The sequence below is a fragment of the Rhea pennata genome, chromosome 15, assembly GCF_028389875.1.
Source record: "Rhea pennata isolate bPtePen1 chromosome 15, bPtePen1.pri, whole genome shotgun sequence".
Lineage (NCBI taxonomy): Eukaryota > Metazoa > Chordata > Aves > Rheiformes > Rheidae > Rhea > Rhea pennata.
In genome coordinates, this window is record NC_084677.1 from 11,926,999 (window position 1) to 11,944,845 (window position 17,847).

Below are 17,847 nucleotides of genomic sequence, written 5' to 3' on the forward strand. Positions count from 1 at the left end.
ATAACAGAAATCCAGGAGGTGCTGCAAGGGGGAATGTACACACATAAGGCAGAAGGTAGCAGTTCTGATACTGAGTAAGGACTAATGGTTAGGGATATTCAAAAGATAGACTTTGTACAGTAGGTGGGAAATGTGAACTGTACACTAATGCAGGGTGAGGAGTCGGTTCCTAAGATTATTACAGCAGAAAAAAATCTCTGACTAACTCCATCTGTTCTAGGAGATCACACCCTGAGGTAACAACCTCAGGTCCAGAGCTATGCACTTCAAAAAGCTGTATTTCAGTTAACTAACTAAGATACTATACCTCGCCAGCATTAATGCTATTGCTAGGCTCCTTAACCAAAACTTGGAAACCTTCACCTGTTCTGCCTCTTGTGAAGGGCTGCAGTAATGTAGAACTCCAAAAGGCAGTTTTTTACTTCAGTGTTTGAAGAAAAATCTGGCACTATTTTATTATGGCATTTTTTTATAAGACTAAAGTCTGACAAAGTGTTTTAAAGAAGTTCTTGAAGAATGTGCTTACAGGGCAACATTTGACTTTAAATATAGGTTTCTGTTAATATTTAAAAACTTGTATCTGTGAACATTAAGGAAAGCATTATAAACATGCCTATTCGTAGAGGATAAATATTTATTTATAACCTAGGGTGTATTTCTTAAAAATAATGAAATATAATCACTTTATACAGGCAATTCTCTAGTCTGGAATATTAAGGCAGTTATGTTTTATTTGAAAAAAAATTAGCTTTTTAAGTATCATATGCAGACTTATATTCTAGAACTTACCATTGCAGTTTCCAAACAATGAATGCCAAAGATTGATTGATTGTGAGCTATTAATTAAGCTGGCAGACAAGAGTATCTAAACTATCTCCAGTATTTTCACAATTGTCACACTACAAAAAAGGCATACTGCAAAGATCAAGCCAAAATGCTCAAACATTTGCCCAAAGCAGTTACCTCATTAGAAAGAACAGGTTTTTAAAAATCAGAAATTCACTCCAGTATGATTCTACTGTACAGTAATTACATTTAAATAAGATTTTAGAACAACTTTAGATAGCAGTTGTCATTACTGAAAGTGATGTTTAGAAGGAGTAGGTACAGTCATGAGTATTGTATTCATCGAATAATTGGCGCTGATCTGTCGTTTGTTACAGTTGGTCTGAGTTTCACGGTGGCAAAAGGATTTTCTCCACTGAAAAGAAATGCACAAAGTTACTAGAAGGCTTATTGCAATACTGCATATCAAAAGCAAGACTAATTTTTAAACCATGCAGTTTCTTCATCCAACAGTAGTTTGGAGACTAAATTACAGTTTTAGACTGCAGTATTCTATGCAACTCAGTTTAACTTGATTTTCTTTTTTTTAAAAAAAATTAGCTTATATGTGACAGAGATCCAAAATTTGGGAATGTTGGGGTAGCTTGGAACATGCTTTAAATGACTTAGTCTTTCTGCAATTTTTATTTTTAACCTTTAAAGATGTAGTTTGACTTCTGCTCCCTGTCAAACCACTTGGAAAATTACTGTTTCCCCCTAGAAGTGTATTAGCAGGCTAAAGTGCCATATTTTACTTAATGCCGTTCCTGAGAAAAGTATGACCTATTTTAGCCTTAATATTTTACCAGTGCCTAGCAAAGGTCCTAGAGAAATACAGGAAAAACATCCTCTTTTCCCCTCGGAATTAATACAGTGATATTAGCTAATACAAAGCTGTATTGTAAAAGCTTTAAAAATACCTTAGAAAGGGTGGTTTTATAATGCCATTCATATCAGGTTTCTGTAAAAGAAAGAATATTTATATAGATTTGCAGAAACATGCTACAGGTGATCTTCTCACTCTGCTCTAAAGAAGAGCGGCCCTGTTGTTAAAACAAGATAAAACATCTGTCCATCTGGAGTAATTACTGTGCAGGTCAGTTCAACTGTGGAGATGTAGTTAGAATTATCTCAGAACATAAGAAATGTAAAGGTGCAGCAGCTGTCTGCAAGCAGGGTGGAGAATGAAGGCTCCCCTGAAACAGTGGTGCCTTGGCTGTTTCTTCAAGTTTAAGATCAGTCACCTGCCTCAGTTCTAACTGGGCTAGAACCTTTGTATAGGTTTATAGTTAACTTTTTATAGGTTAAAATAGCAAATGAAATGTCCCTGGATGAAAGTCATCAACCAAAGGAAAAAATGGCAGAAGTATCTGCAGTACAAATATCTTAACTAACTACTAGTTGTCAGAGAGAAATGCCCAAACTGGACTCGAACGCTTGGCTTGGAACAGATTTTACACAGTTAACACATCGTCATACAACTGTAAAGTCATGAGGTTAAAAAGCCAGCATCCAGCATCACAACTCTTAAAAATTAAAAGCCTGAGTGAGAGCAGATTCTCATCTGCATTATATAGTTTTTATACCAGCTACCACGTTTAGCTACTACTGATTTACAGAATACAAGTTCAGGTATCTCCCATGGTGTTCAGGGGTGGCAATGATGGGAAACAGTAACAACAAAAAAAGCAAGAAAACAGCTGAGAGCAATGATACAAAAGGACCAATAGTTTCAAATAGCTATTTCTAGTATTTCATTATAATTACACTCACATTTAAATACATGATCTGAAAACACTTGTTTTTATAACTAAAATTTGCACTGAACTTTTGTGATGAAATGTACTTTATTTCTGCGAAGTTAAGGTAATCTGAAAGATGGCAGTGTTGCACTGCGACAGCATTATTCAGGATGCAATGTCTCAGATGTGATAAAATGAAGAACTATTGCAAATATTATAGTTGGCAAGCCTACTGCACAAAGCAGAAGTTTTGGCAAACATCTAATTTCTATTTCTTTTCCCCCTCTTCCAACTTGTAGTAATAATCAGGCTTAAAATCATATATTTTAAATCGCAGACTAATTGCATTGCTTCTAATAGGTGTTAGAGAAAGCTCAAAGGTGATGGAAAACTATGCTCACTAAAGTGAAAAATCTGAACACCATATTTGTGCATGTAGAAGCAGGAATATGCACTTGCCTTTTATATAGCATTTTCATTTGTACTAATCATTCAATCTGTATGCCCATTTGTTGCTAATACTTACTTAAATTGAAAATTTCACTGCTAGACAAAGGTCTGTAAGCATTTTCTTTTTAGGTACATCATCTATTGTACCAGTAGTTCCTAGATACCATGTTCTTGATCTGTGTCATGGTGTCTTGAAATCTGTATTTACTCCAGACCTAATTCAGCAGCATTCTTAAGCATGTGCTTAGCTTGTACGTGTACATGAACGATGAATGTAATTGGAATCATATCAGTTGTAACTAGCATTAGGCCTGTAGTTTTATCTGAATTACACACTACTTTTTTACTTAACAGCAACCATTAAAAACTTAGTTAAGTCTTTTTTTTAGGTGAAACTTCTGTACAGAACTGTTCTACATAACATACCATGAAAAAATTAAATTCCATCATCATATTTAAAACTGCAACTTGCAAGAACCATCCCTCATCTTTCCTGCTTGAAATCTCAAGATATTATTGTATGTATTCTGAAACAAAAATAAGATATCTCAATGAATCATGTTGTGCTTCTACATAAAAACACTGTAACCATATCTTTCACATGCATACAAATCCTGAACCAGTCTACAAACCAGCCTGCTGTAATATTTAGCTTATTTCCAAAGCCTCATGGTGGGATGTGGGTGGTAACTTGCACAGAAGCAGGAAAGTCAAGGAAGCACTGCAGGAAGCTTTTTAAAAGAATAAAAGTAAATAGCCATTATGGATGTAAATCCTTTGGTGCAAGTACAGTGACTCTCCTTTACACTTTTTTGTGTATAACAGGAAAGAAGAATCAGGGGATCACAGTAAAAATATAGCTGCTATGAGTTACGGGGTACCTCAACAAGAGTAGTAATTAGCTTATGCTCTAGAGTTCCTCAATTTTTGGAACTTGTTTTCCCTGTGCAAATTTAGAAACAAAAAAAAAAAAAAAAACAAAAAAAAAAAAAAAGATGTATTCATCTTCTACTCCTAAAAGACTGTAAGTCCACTCTGGCCTCCAAAGAGACAAAATGAGTCTAATCAGAATTCTGTCCTAGTCTATTAGCTAAATGATTTGCCACTCCTCTTGGGTTTTCAGTTCAACAGGAATGGTAGTCCATGAACCTTACATTTATTCATAAAAAACAAAATGCTATAAAATGAAAAAAACAAACCAAACCAAAAAAAATCTCAATTTTTTTAAGGCGACTGCTCTTGAGAGCTGCCAGAGGACAGTTAGCCATATAAAAGGCAGCAGCACACTGAGACAGTTCAACAGATTCAATAATTTTAAAGCTATACAGTAAGTAAGTCACCTTTTACTTGTCGGAGGGCACAGAACTCACTGTACTGCTTGCTTGGCAACTTTCACAGCCTAATACATCTTCTAACTATCACTAACATAATTACATTTGAAGGACATGTTGATCTCGTAGGTCTCAACTGTTAGCCACGGAATAAATGAACCGGTGTAAAAATCTGACATTACATGGTGTTAGGGCTCATTGCTTCTTTATCCAAAAATGAAAACCACAAATATGTCAAAACATAGATGGCTTTCTTCACAGTAACTTTCGAAGTTCCGAGGTACTTGATTCGGAAGGGACTCAACACAAATTTAGATCTTAATTCTTGCTACTCATTTCATGGATGTGAAAAAGCTTTATTCTCAGAAACACATTGTCCTAGAAGCACTACATCACATACTTCCTATACAACAGGGCTCATCACTGATACATAAAGCCACTTACTGAGATGTGGATTGAAATATGCTATATTGAAACAAATATGCTAATATTAGAGCATTCTGACAAAAATCAGCTAAACTTTTAATAGAAATTCTTAGAAAAAATAAAAATCATCCCAAAACATTACTATTTTAGTTTAAATGAGGAAACATCTCCTTAATGAGAGTTTCCCACCTCCCTGTCAAGCAACTTTCATTCTCTTTATTATGAACGTAATCATAGCTGCAGAGCACACAGTTCCTCATTTTGAGGATTACAGATTTTCTGTAATGAGTATTAGTGGCCTTTTTTTGCCTTACTACTTGAGAAAAGATACCTTTTGTTTCAGTTTCTATAACTTCATAGAGGCATTTTGGCAATGGTTAGTAGAAATGCATCTCTCTCTGTTGTACCTATAGCTGTTCTCCCGACATAGCTGTACAATGGCTTTACAAAGCCAAGTTCAATATGATGGAACATTTCTAAAAGGCTTTTATAGCTGATCCTCTAGCAATTTTCCTTTTTTTTTTTTAATATTTGCAAGTCAAGATCACATGCTTTCATTTAAAAAAAAAGTAGGCAAATCCATGATGTAATTACAGAAATGGACTCTTCAAAGAAATAAATACTCAAGAAATAAAATTAATACATTTCATTCCCTTACTCCTATTTGTTAAAATTCTTTAATAGTTTAAAATTCAGATGCTATTTTCAGACAATTAATATGATTTATGCACATTGGTTGCTGGTGTCATACTGAGATGACAATGCTTTTCTATTATGTTATCCTGGATGTTATTTATTATTATCATTAATGAAAGTTTTTATTTTACTTAATTTTAGAAACAGTTCATTCTCTACGTTTGTCAATATAACATAAAGACACTAAACCCCCCACAAACGCCTAACACCTCTAAGTAAAAAATGCTTGAACTTGACATCCTAATAGCAGATTAAAAAAAAAAAGTAGAAAGAGGAGAGTTCTTTGATAAAGATCATTATTTTCTGATGCCTTGCCATTTTAAAGACGATCAAGTACTGCTATATGCGTTGTGTCATCCTTTGAACTTAAAATGGACTTTTTTACCATTAATGAGTGTGATGCAGCAAACATCCAGTTTCTTTTTTTAAAAAAAACTCTTTAGAATTTCCCTTCTGTGAGGTACAGATTTACACAGGCTACTTCAATTTGTACCGTATAATTCAACAGATCACTTGGAAAGCATAAACATCCGTCCAAAGGGATAACTTAGATGTTGCTTTGATCTTTATATTGCTGTATAAAATACTTCAGTTTTACCAATAAATAACTAAATGTAATTTATAGGATGCCTTCTCAGAAGCTTGCTATGGTACCTACTAATGGAACTTAGCATCTTATCCAGGCAGTGTCTTTCAATTCTGGCAATGACAACTAGATATCTATATAAATCACAGTACATTTTTTTTTCCATCACATTTATCATCATCATCAAGATCAATTTTGGAAGAAAGTCTCAAGTATATTTATCACCATTAAGTGCATATCAGCGAAGTATTTATTTAGCTATGCAGTAAGATCAAGACTAATATAATCAAATGAATCAATTACTAACTTACATTACCGTTTGCATGCTGACTTAGTGGCAGAAATACCAGGTTTATATATCACTGGTATTTATATTCAGTTGTAATTTTGCTTATTATAGACTTTAATTAGTACATCCATCCCTCAACTACAGCCACAAAAACAGTATCAACTTTCATGGAGCTGCATAAAGTATTCCTGAATACAGAATTCAAGCTACTTCAAAACCCCTGGTCCTACAGCTTTAAAGTCACTTAGGAAGATACATTTGTACTGCCTTCCATGAGGATTTTTTCTAACATTTCACATATTCCATTACTGACTTCTGCTATGCAGAGGAATTCTACCTGCTTAAAAAAAGAAGAAAGTCTCCTCGTACTCTTAATTATACCCCTAAACAATTCCTCTCCCTTCCTATGACCATGAATAAAGGGACTGAAATGCCAAGAAGCAGGATACTTCTGAAGAAAACTGCATGAGATGCTCTGAAGTCAAGTACAAGGAGACCAGCTAGAATATTCTAGGACCTCATTTAAGAGCTCAGTTAAGTAGGTCAAGAAAAGAAAGAAGGGCAGAGCATTTGGATTCATGGTGTCTGATTACTTACAGGACCCACACTTTCTGGTCTCTCGGCTGGTGTTTTAACAGCAGGAACTTTGGTGGACTCCATTCTCTTCTCTGATGTTGAACCTGTTTGCAAGGATCCCAGATAGTCTGGTGGTGGGAGGACAACACCACCTTTTTCTGCAAGATTTACAGAACTAACACTTCGGATTGGTGCAGGGCTGCAAGACATAACCCAACAAATAATATTTTCAGTATTAATATAATACATCTTCTGCCCCTAAAAGATATCTTTAGTCCCAGGAAAGCACAAAACGTGCATGAACTGAAATTTAATAAAGGCATAGTCCCACTAAAGTTGGTAGGACTATAAGAAGTCAGGGTGATGCTAGTTCTTGGGTCCCCAGATAACCATTAAAACGTGATAATGTAATCAAGGCATCATACTACAAACTGTTAGAAAGTATTTGTTGTACACGTTGCTGAGCAACAAAGAATGTGAGCAGAAAAGTAACATTTTTAATAAAGGTTAGAGAAATGTAAAGATTCTAGCATTTCAGCAAGTCTCATCTAAAATGTTACCTTGGCACTGGGACAAATGCTTTTTCTTCGGCGGGTTCTTCTAGTGGTTTTGTATATGAAGACGGAAACCATCCTTTTCTGTAATGGGAAGATATTTCCATTTCATATTACATAAAATTGGACCTACTTTTAAAAGACAACATAGGGCAGAACAGTCGGCTCAATGAAGTGAGAAGATTCAACATCCAAAGACCTGGCTTTCGATGATACCAAGTAAGTGTGCAAAGTCCCCCTAAAATAAGTGCAATGATTTACCTTATAGAAGGACTCCTCCAAGTTCCCAGTCAATGACAGTGAGCAAAAAGGTGGAAAAACATTTACCAATATCTGCTAATAAAAACTGCTAAGAGGCCTTGTCCTTAAGGTTCAAATTGGGTAACATATTGATTATCTTACACTTTAGTTGAGTCATGTTCGCCGTAAAGCCAGCCGTCCTTTTCTTCAGCTACAAGAAGTGTGATGATATCCCCCTGTGCAAAGCTAAGTAACGTCTTGTTATTACCAGCAGTATGTGGGAAGATTGTCTTTACTTTTTGTCTTTTCATTATATTTAGTCCTGTGGCGACAGAAGTTGAACGTGATAAACTGGCATCATCTGAATTCTCTGTCAAAAAAGAAAACCCCAAATTCAAAATTAACCACACATTTACAAAGTGAAATATAATTAGTTGTCTGACAAAGAAGTGGATTACAGAATACTGAAGTGCAAATCAAACCCTAACTTTGTATTGCTTTGATATTCAATTCCTCTCAGTCATCTGCAAATTTTTGATTACCACGAATTTCTTAATAGCATGTGTATTTATATGTATGCACGCTGTCACAGTAACATTGAACCAACAGACAAAGAAGTTATGTGAATTTTAACTGTTACTACTGTTTTGTTCTGGCATACAAAATGCTAAATGCACACATCTGTAGAAGACCTTTGTCAGGAAATTTTCTACTCTGAAAAAATTTTAACTGTGTATGTAGTGTAAGAGTTCGTTTTCAAATGTGCCTTGCACTCAACTTCAGTTGAATCAGTGAAAGTTGCAGATGCTTGGCACCTTAGAGACATCAGATGCTTTCCAGAAGATGACTTAGAGGAAGTTTAAAACTGTATGTTATTTGATCAGTATAGTATATAGTAAAAGTATTTTTAAGCAAGAATTGCTAAAATTGCTTTTATATCACATTGAAGAATTCTGTATTTCTTAACATTGTGATCTAGACATAATTTCTTCATTCTTCCCTATAACGAAGCAATCGAAGATTAGTAGTTTTAAAAACTAATACAACAAAACTCAATAGGATTTTGCATTTCAGCAAAGAAGCAAAAGAGTATGTTCATTTTGTCCCACACATACTCTTCCCCAACAGGTACATGCTTTTAAAACAAAGACTGCAATGCTGGTTTACATCTGTGTGCACTGAAACAATCACTTAGATATATCTTGCTCAAAATTAGAGTGTGACTTCTGTTAGAGTGGGAGTCCTAAGAGCCCTCAAGTTGGATTAATCAGGAAGGCCTGGAAAGCGATTAAAACAGAATCTGCCTATCTTGACCTGCATTTTACTGCAAACAGTTCTTCCCTTCATATGACTTAAATGTTTCCTATTGGGTAACTAAGATATAAAAACTTTGTGAAGACCAATTTCTACTCCTCTATATCTTCCAGAATTCAGGCATCACATCATGTGGAAATCAAGAAATCCTATGCTAATTCTCAGCGTTACATCATTTGCACTTACATAGTCTGTAACAAAAAGACACTCACCTGCTGAATTATTTAGTCTTTCGGAAGATACCTTCGGAACGGTTGCAGGATTGTTAAACATATCAACTAGCGGACTAGTGTATGCCCTGCCTGTAGGAGCAGGGGGCACTTTTGATGCATTTTCATGTTGAGGATAAAAATCATTTCCAATCTAGAGTCACAGAGACAAGATTAGCACAATAGTGAGGTGACAGCGACATCTTAAGTTACTTGCAACATCAAATTCTAGAAAGCAATACTCAAATATACCTAAAAGTACATACAATTGTATATACTTCAGAAAGTTGTCGTATTCCATCTATATTGTTGGTAAGAGTAGTTCACGGGAGGCTTCTGTCTCCTGACAAACATTTATTAGTGGGAGTGCTATGAAAACCCCCTTTTCCACAGATTGTTATCTAGATTAGTATCTTTCTAAAAAAAATTTGGACATTAATATCATTTAGAAATTCAGTAGCTAGTGGTAATACAACATACAAACAGGTGAAATTTAGAATTTAACCTGTTCTTAAATATGCTGTAATAATCACTGAGGGAGGAAAGAGGAGGGCAAGAAAATAGAAAATGATAGTTTTTTTTTTATACTGAACTACTGAGTATGTAATTACTGTAACTTACAGATAAGAATGTTGGGATTGGAGTGGCTGGAACAAATGTAGTTCCGAGGCTGGGCTCTGTAGAGAGTCCTATGCACCCCCTGGAAACTAAGCCTTGTTTGGATATATACTATGCGTATTTCCAAGTACTACAGCTTCAGTTTAATCATTTTGCTTTCATACCCAAGCCCAGCATATTCTAACAGAGATAAATTACAGACCTGAACTCAAATGCTTATGTACAAAGGAAATTAATGAAGCTAATCCATTCCCACCTGAGAGACAGAACCTTTAAGCAGCAGAGAATGACATACGTACCATGGTATTTCTCTCTATCATTGGTGAAGGTTGTGGAGTTCCTGATATTGGAGTGGAACCAGGTGTACTTATTTCATCTATCATAATTTTAACCTTTTCAGGCACTTTTGTGGCATCACTACAGATTTCCTGCCATCCAGGCAGCTTAGAGTTGAGGAAGTCTGCACACTGCATCCAAATTTAAAAGGTATTAGTCAAAGATATGCCTTCTCAAAAAGCTGCACAAAGCTCTGCTAAATTTTCATTTTACCAAAATAATAAAACCTCAGGGAAATGGAAGTCTTTTAAAATAATTCAGTAATTTTAAAATAATTCAGTAATATCTCTTTAAAACAAATAATGTGATAGACTGTACTTTTTCAAGTTTAGAGGTTGGAAATATTTCATCAGTCCATAACTTTTTATTAAAATATGATTTTAAAAAGTCACAGTAATCTTTCATTGTTGCTATAATGCATTTAAGAGAAAACATTCCATTGAAAACATTTGCTTTGAACTGATCATGACAGTTTGTCCAGTTCTACACTGTTCCTCATGCCACCTTAGCTATTTATGCCTGTCTGATCAACGTCCTGCAGGAGGTACTGCAGATCTTCGGTATGAGTATTAGACTTCAGGAGTTTTACTTCTGCTTATGTTAATGCCACTGACCTGAACATGATAGAAGTTCATGTGCTGAGTAAAACTGCAGTGTTTATCCACTAGAAAACAGAATCTTCTTTTTTCTTCAAGAAGAGCTTCTCTGCAGCCTTCTGCAATAAATCTCTGAATATCACTCTGTCGAGAACTCACAGTTTCCACATACTACATAAAAGAAAAATATACCACCTCTGAGTTTGATTTGATACTCTAACTTATTAATGAAGTGTATTGCAAAATCCTCAAAAGTTTTGGGCAGTGAGATGGAGCGAGGTGGGGCAGTAAGAAGGCTCTGCTCCTTTCCTGCACACTTTCTCCTTTCATGCACACACTTAACTCCCCATCCTCATCAGTAAGTGTATATGCTTATTATAGGCAATTAATAATTTAGAGGACAAAAATAAAACTCTGAAATAAAATGGTAAGTTTTTTAACCTCTGAATAAAATTCTGGAGCAAAAAGAATACATCTTCAAAGCAGTAGCAAGTGAGCTGAGCAGGTTAAAAGATAGGTAGAAAGAAATAAGCTAGTATTACTTATGTTTGCTGGACCTGCTTATAACCAATGCTTTTTTGAAGAGAAAAATACAATAGAAAGAAAAGGAGGAAAAAGCATAAAAATTAACATGAAATAAAGATTTTGTTTGTATGAAAAAGAATAGCAATGAGAAATATTTTTGGAGATACATGGCAACCAGAATACGACTGTTAATATTTGAAATAAAATTTCTCTTCATTACCTTGCCATTTTCCATTTCACCTCAAGATGGCAGTGGTGTTTTAAGATCAGTAGAACAGGTACTAATAAGTGATAACACGTGCAATTTGCCTACTTTGGGAAATAAATTTATAGCAAATTACAGCTGAGTAGCTTAAGAGTTCTGTATTAACTAATTATATTGCATATACAAAAGTTGTGGTAAGCTTCAGACATAAGTTTTTAGAAAAGACTTGGTTGCAAACTCTAGCGTAACCTTTTCCGTTGACCAGCTCTCATGCAAAGGACAGAAATGAGACAATACACTAACCTCCATTTCTTTATGCTCGTATTTCATTGCATTTCGTGCTCCTTGACTTTTCCTTCTGATTTTTTTTAGCTCAGCCTGAGACTTCTCTAAAGAATCTAATTTGCTTCTGTGTTCAGTTTGGTATCTCTTTAAAGTTGCCTGCAAACAAAGCATTCAAAACATCTCATAATGCACACAGCAATGTAACTACGTAAGTGACTAGCAAGTGTTACCCATATGTATTATATATTGCTAATTCACATCAAATAAATTTGCCAATTGCTTTTCTCCACTTTAGTTTAAAAATGCTACTAAGTCATGCATTGATTCCCTGACATTTTTTGTAATTTTTACATATTTAGACTTCAGTTCTAATGTATTGATTAACTGACTTTTACTGAAGAATTTCTGAAAAAATTCTCTGACTAGCAACAGATATATAAAATATAATATTCTTTGCTATTAGAGTTCAATGTACTTACATTCATGTATTTTACATCCAGTTCTGTTTTCTTCTCCAGTTCAGATATAATTTCTTTATGAAATTTTTTGAACTTTAAAAGCAAATGAATAAAAGGTTATTAAAAATAAGCAAAAAATTACAATTTCAAAAGTTTAAATAAGTTTAAAAAATCTTTTAACTTACACTTTCCTCTAGACAGTCATTAAGTTTCTTGTGTGTTCTTGAAATTTCTACAAGAACTTGGCCTGTTGATAAACATATAACCATATTTGTTTCTTTTTTTCTTAGATGTCTGAATTTAGTTAAAAAAGAGCAGTAATAAAATGTATTTAACTAATATTTATTTATTACAGTATATACATAAGAGGAATAAGAAACTTCTTGCTATTGCTAATCACAGCAGTTTAATTAATAATTGCATCTGGCCACAGACTATTGAGATACTCATAAATAACAGAATAATAACTAATCATGTTTATTATGCAGAAGAAACATGGAGTGCCAGACAAAATAAAACACTTCCTTGTCTGCATAATAGGACATACCGATTTAGTAAGATCCTCTTTTCTTGTCATGTCAGAGACTAGCACACAAGAAGTAGAGATAGTAGTTAATACCCAAATAGCCGCTATTCATTTTTTGATCTGAAAATTAAACCTTAACATTTGTTAACTAGCTGCACGTTCAGAGTTAATAAAGTAACCTTTCCCGTTCATTCACAGCACACCTGCTAAACCCCCTCTGGTACATACGCCGATTAATTTTCATGCTGTTTTATCAGAGTTAGTGTCAGGCACTAACTAACAGCCAAGAGGAGGCAGATTTCTCAGCTTCCTCTCAACAGACCCTGAATGTGCCTATTCCTCCTTGCTCTCTTCCAGCACAAAGTCACAGCACCGACTTCTAACTGCTCCGCTGCCTTGTTTTGCTTTGGAAGGGCACAGAGGCAGAAACCTGGCTCCCGACGCCGTGCAAACCCCTGCAGCGTGCGCCCGCGTCACCCGGCCCCTTCCCCGCCCTGGCACTGACGTGCTGTCCGGGTGCCAGTCCGCGCTGGGAGGCTGCGGCGTGCTCCCGAGAACGGCAGCCGGCAATAGCCTAAAACGCCCACTTTGACTTCACCCAAATTAGGACTGTCGATAAGGAGTTACTAAATCTCAGCCAGGAGCCAGTAAAAAAAGGTGAAAGTGCAGGGAGCCACAGTCAGGCGCCCAAGCTGCGTCTCACCTAAGTGTCTTTGGACTAGAACTTGTTCTGCTGTCGGTGAACACTGTCTTTTCCATGGTGAGAACGGCAGGGCTGCATCACTGGCACGCCTCCTCCAGTAATTTATTTATTTCTCAATATACGGGTGGCAGGCCCTACAAAACTGTACTGTAAAAATTCTGATTCTGTAGTCACTGGCAGTCCGATCCCAGTCTCCCCCCTATTCGTTATTCTTACTCTTCTCTACTTCCCTTTTCCAGAAATATCTGGATGAATTAACTGTTTAACATGCTGCTCTCCAAATCATGTTCTCTGCTATCCATATTCATTAAGAACCTGTCCTGAGTTAGCAGAGATTTATCATCCTGTAATCCTTCAGATCCTTCACGTGCAGGCAGAAGGTCCCAAAAGATCCCCAAAAGTGCAGGTCTTTGAGAAATTCAGCCAAATAAAGTGAGTGACGTGCCGAACTCTCGATGAGAATATCACTCTCATCATCTTGTTCCTCAGCTCCCAACCTGTCTCCCCGTAACGTGTGTTAGTAGTTCAGTAGCTTTCCCGTATGAGCTAATTGCCAGGCACTGTGGGAACCTATTACCCTTTTTTCTCCCTTGTCATTCTCAACGTATGATATCTTAAAATTTTAGTTTCTTTGAAATGAGAACCGTCTCTTCTGTACTGTAAGGCAAGACGACAAAATAGATATTAACTAAATCATGTAAAATGTGGGTTAGTATCACTGTTTATGGGAAAAGCCTGAGGTGGGTCGGGAAGAAAAGCAGGTGCCTTTCCTGACTTTTCAGGAGCGCCTGTCCATGCCCCTGTCTCCATTTCTATGCCTCTTTGCTTTGAGCAACAGGCTCCAGGGGCCTGGGAAGCAGGAAGCTGAGAATACAATGGAAACAGTCAATCCCTTGATTAGCAAGAAAAAGGAATTTACACTCAGGACCCAGTCTTCTAAGCCCAGAAATACAGATGAGAAAAAGAGAGGGGCTACTTTTTATGGCATTCGTGCATGTGCGCAGAAATAATATATAAAATATATAAAACTATATATATATATATTTATTTAGTTTAATTTAGTTTCATGTGTCCTTCTGTTCAGTTTACAGAATGCTATGCTTTTTTTGGTTTGTGTTTAAGTTGCTAGTGAATACAGAATTATAAGGGTAAATACCATGAGAAGGGAGAGTTGCTATAGAAATCAGTTATTTCATATGCAACAGAATGGTAAATACAGTATAGTTGCATGAAACAACTGTGAAGTAGCTGACATGAGTAAGTCACCCTGTTATTTTTAAGGCTGCTGAAGTGGACGCACTCTAGTCTGTAGTATTTCTGTTTACCAAACTCAACTGAAAAAAATACTATTCATTTTAGACTGGAATGGTGTTTTAAGCTGGATGAGTTTAGTAACCACTTATCAGGAACTTGTAAGGTAGACACCTACATTAAAAAAGAAAAAGCAAGAAATACAAGACAATAAGGTTTGCTTTTAAATATGCAAAATAGAAAGCTATTTAGGGAGTTACAGAAATTCAAGGTGAAGGTTGAAATGGCCATCAAAATAACTGCCCTTACAGATTTTTCTCCTCTTTAAAATTAGCTTATTTTCACTCTTCACAAAGAGTATGTTCTGAGAATTTGCTGCCAAAGCAACGCACTTAGCTAATACTTGGCAATGCTAACGCAGCAAGCCGCAGCCTTCCAAGTCCTGACAGACACCCAACAACGCTGGGTATTGACTCAGCTCTCTCATCGCTCTCACACTCCCTTCCTCTGGCCCACGCTGCCACCGCAGTGTAAACGCTCAATAAAACAACCCATTCACCTGGTGCGTCAAGAATGGAAAACCTGACGCTCGGAGGCTGTTATTTTTGTCTCAAACAGTTCTTGAACTGACTGCAGCCTTCAAGTTTTCAGGCCTTGAATACTTGGTTAGAAACAGTATTTTTCATCTTTTGCATTTTATTTAATTTTTTAAACACAAAGAATACTGCCAAAACAAAACATGTCCTGACATTAGGAGTACTTTAAAAACTGCACTTCCTTCTAAAAGGTTTGTGCTGGATTATTTTACAAGTTTATTTTCTTCACACACCCTAGAATACTTTTAAATATTTTTTTAACTATCAGTGACTGTCTCTCGCATTGCATTTTCTTTTCCTCTCAACCAAAGCCTCCCTGTATGCTGTGCATAGACAAAACCCATTTTATGCTAGAAACTCCCTACTACTACCAGTAATCCAGCAGCACTGTATGTACTGGCTCACCCATTTCATTTCCTCTTTCATGTTTTGAGTTAACATTTTGAAAGGAACCCATAGAAAGCACAATCTGACCTAATAAGATTTAAATTATAAATCAAACCCTGCAGATTAAATAGAGAGCACTTTTAAAGTGAACATATACCATGTTCTTTTATCACTAGTTTGAGGTAAAAGGTTGGCCACATTTTGATGGGCCTCCCAAATAAGATTTATGCAAGGAGACAAATCTTTATAGAAGACTAACGCAAAAGAGCCAAGGTGACCCCTAGCCTAAATGTAACAGTATTCAAAGGGAATACGAATTGAACAACTGCAATGTAGTGTTTTGATTTTAATCAAAACACTGAATTATAGAACAGCTCCAGTAAAGCCAGTTGGTTACTCTGGATTAACAACAGTACAAACTAACATGTGGCTCTGGTGTTCAGTAATTATTCAGCTTGCAAAAAGGTACAGGAAACAAGCTACTTGAGGTGAAGACAAACATTTCTCATATCAACTAAAAATATTTTACCATGAATTAAAGCTGCTCATGACCAGTTTTTATATACACACAGAACTCATAATACACAGTAACCAAATATTAACCTTGTCATCGTTTACTGGCAAACCGCATAGCTAGCAAACATAATGACTTGACTAGACTGCACGATAACAGGCCACCTAAGGCCAATGTTTGACAGACCTGCTGTAAACCTGAACCACCTTTAGACAGCATTTTATGCAATTAATTAATAAAGTAAAAACATCAGTGTTGACGATGAACATAATTAGCTATTAAAATACTTGCCCATCAAAGATACCATTTCATGTTCTACCCCTGACATGTGAAATCTCAGTGATTAAAAAGGCAGAAGTTAAACAAGGTACATTAAATATACACATATTTATTTTAGAAAACAAAAATATAGCCCAAAACATTTACAAATAGTTGTGTTACTATGTTACCATTAGCTTAGTACTGCAATGCAGGGAAGAGGAGAAACAATCTCTTTAAGATATGGATTTGAGAGAACATTTCAAGTATTAAAAAACTTAATACAAACACTTACCACATATTTCTTAGAACTAGGCTGCAAAATACAGCTATGATCTGAAAAATGACCACAAGTAGTAATGCCAAATTCCCTAGCAAATGGATTTTGTTTTCAAATAGGTTTAATGCACAGGCAAAGAAATATCTATATATCTATATATCTTCTAAACTACAACTAAGAATTTGGAAGGTTAAGCTCAGCCAAGGCCATTAGTTGTATCTGGGTGGCAGTGGCATTACTGGAGTATAATTAATCAGATTCATCACATACTGTGCTTGAGAAAATAAAGTAGACTAGAATCCCATTAAAGCTCTGTTGGTTTTGTGAGAGGGGAAAAACAAAATAAAAAAATCACTAATCCAAAATATGTAACATCCTTTCACACACTGCATTAAGCAACACATGAACAAGAAAACATCCTTAAAATAAAGTCTTCACAGTAGATGAGAACAGATGAAAACATGAAAAACAGTTCCTAATACAAAGTGTCACTTGGAAAAACAAAAAACAAAACCCATATTCCTTGTAAAGGCAGAATACAGAACTTTTGCAGCTGTTGCACTTTAATCTTAATGTTCATACTAGGTGATTGTAGTGGCTGTTTATCTTTTTAGCTTATGTTGACTGTTCTTAGGAACAGAAGAACAGAAAAATTTGTTCAAGGTAGAACCAAAAATGGAATTCTTGATCAACAGAGTACTGTCCTACAGACAATTATTAGCAGCTACTAACAAAATCATTTAAAACAAGCTTTGAAAATATTAAATAGGTATGTTAGAATTAATAAAAGTATTAACTGCATCATCTCCTTGAAAGACACTTAGATTTTGTTTTCTTTAGAGGAGATCACTCTGGAAACATCTCAAAATTCTCTCTAGTAAGACTTTCTTAGATACCTAGGAGTGGAAAAAGTGCTTAATTATATAACTCCTTTATCTCTTCTTGTCCCATTCTGCATTCAGGGCAGATCTAGTAACCTACTGTCTTAGAGATGAAACCACACAATTATTTACATTAAAGAGAATGAGAGGCTGATTCAAAGCTACACATGAAGACAATATACTTCAAATG

At 35.6% G+C, this 17,847-nt stretch overlaps 1 protein-coding gene across 1 annotated transcript in view; it reads right to left on the reverse strand.

The window, feature by feature from the left end:
- Nucleotides 1-713: 713 nt before the first annotated feature.
- BAIAP2L1 (BAR/IMD domain containing adaptor protein 2 like 1) overlaps nucleotides 714-17,847 on the reverse strand; it is a 43,280-nt gene continuing 26,146 nt past the window's right edge. The window contains exons 4-14 of the mRNA XM_062588567.1: nucleotides 12,447-12,508; nucleotides 12,283-12,354; nucleotides 11,822-11,959; nucleotides 10,807-10,959; nucleotides 10,156-10,323; nucleotides 9,242-9,392; nucleotides 7,878-8,085; nucleotides 7,482-7,559; nucleotides 6,943-7,120; nucleotides 1,746-1,786; nucleotides 714-1,201 (exon numbers count right to left, since the gene is read on the reverse strand). Of these exons, the coding sequence (XP_062444551.1) occupies nucleotides 1,126-1,201; nucleotides 1,746-1,786; nucleotides 6,943-7,120; nucleotides 7,482-7,559; nucleotides 7,878-8,085; nucleotides 9,242-9,392; nucleotides 10,156-10,323; nucleotides 10,807-10,959; nucleotides 11,822-11,959; nucleotides 12,283-12,354; nucleotides 12,447-12,508 (1,325 nt within the window). The 3' untranslated portion in view covers nucleotides 714-1,125. The remainder of the gene's footprint in view (nucleotides 1,202-1,745; nucleotides 1,787-6,942; nucleotides 7,121-7,481; nucleotides 7,560-7,877; nucleotides 8,086-9,241; nucleotides 9,393-10,155; nucleotides 10,324-10,806; nucleotides 10,960-11,821; nucleotides 11,960-12,282; nucleotides 12,355-12,446; nucleotides 12,509-17,847) is intronic.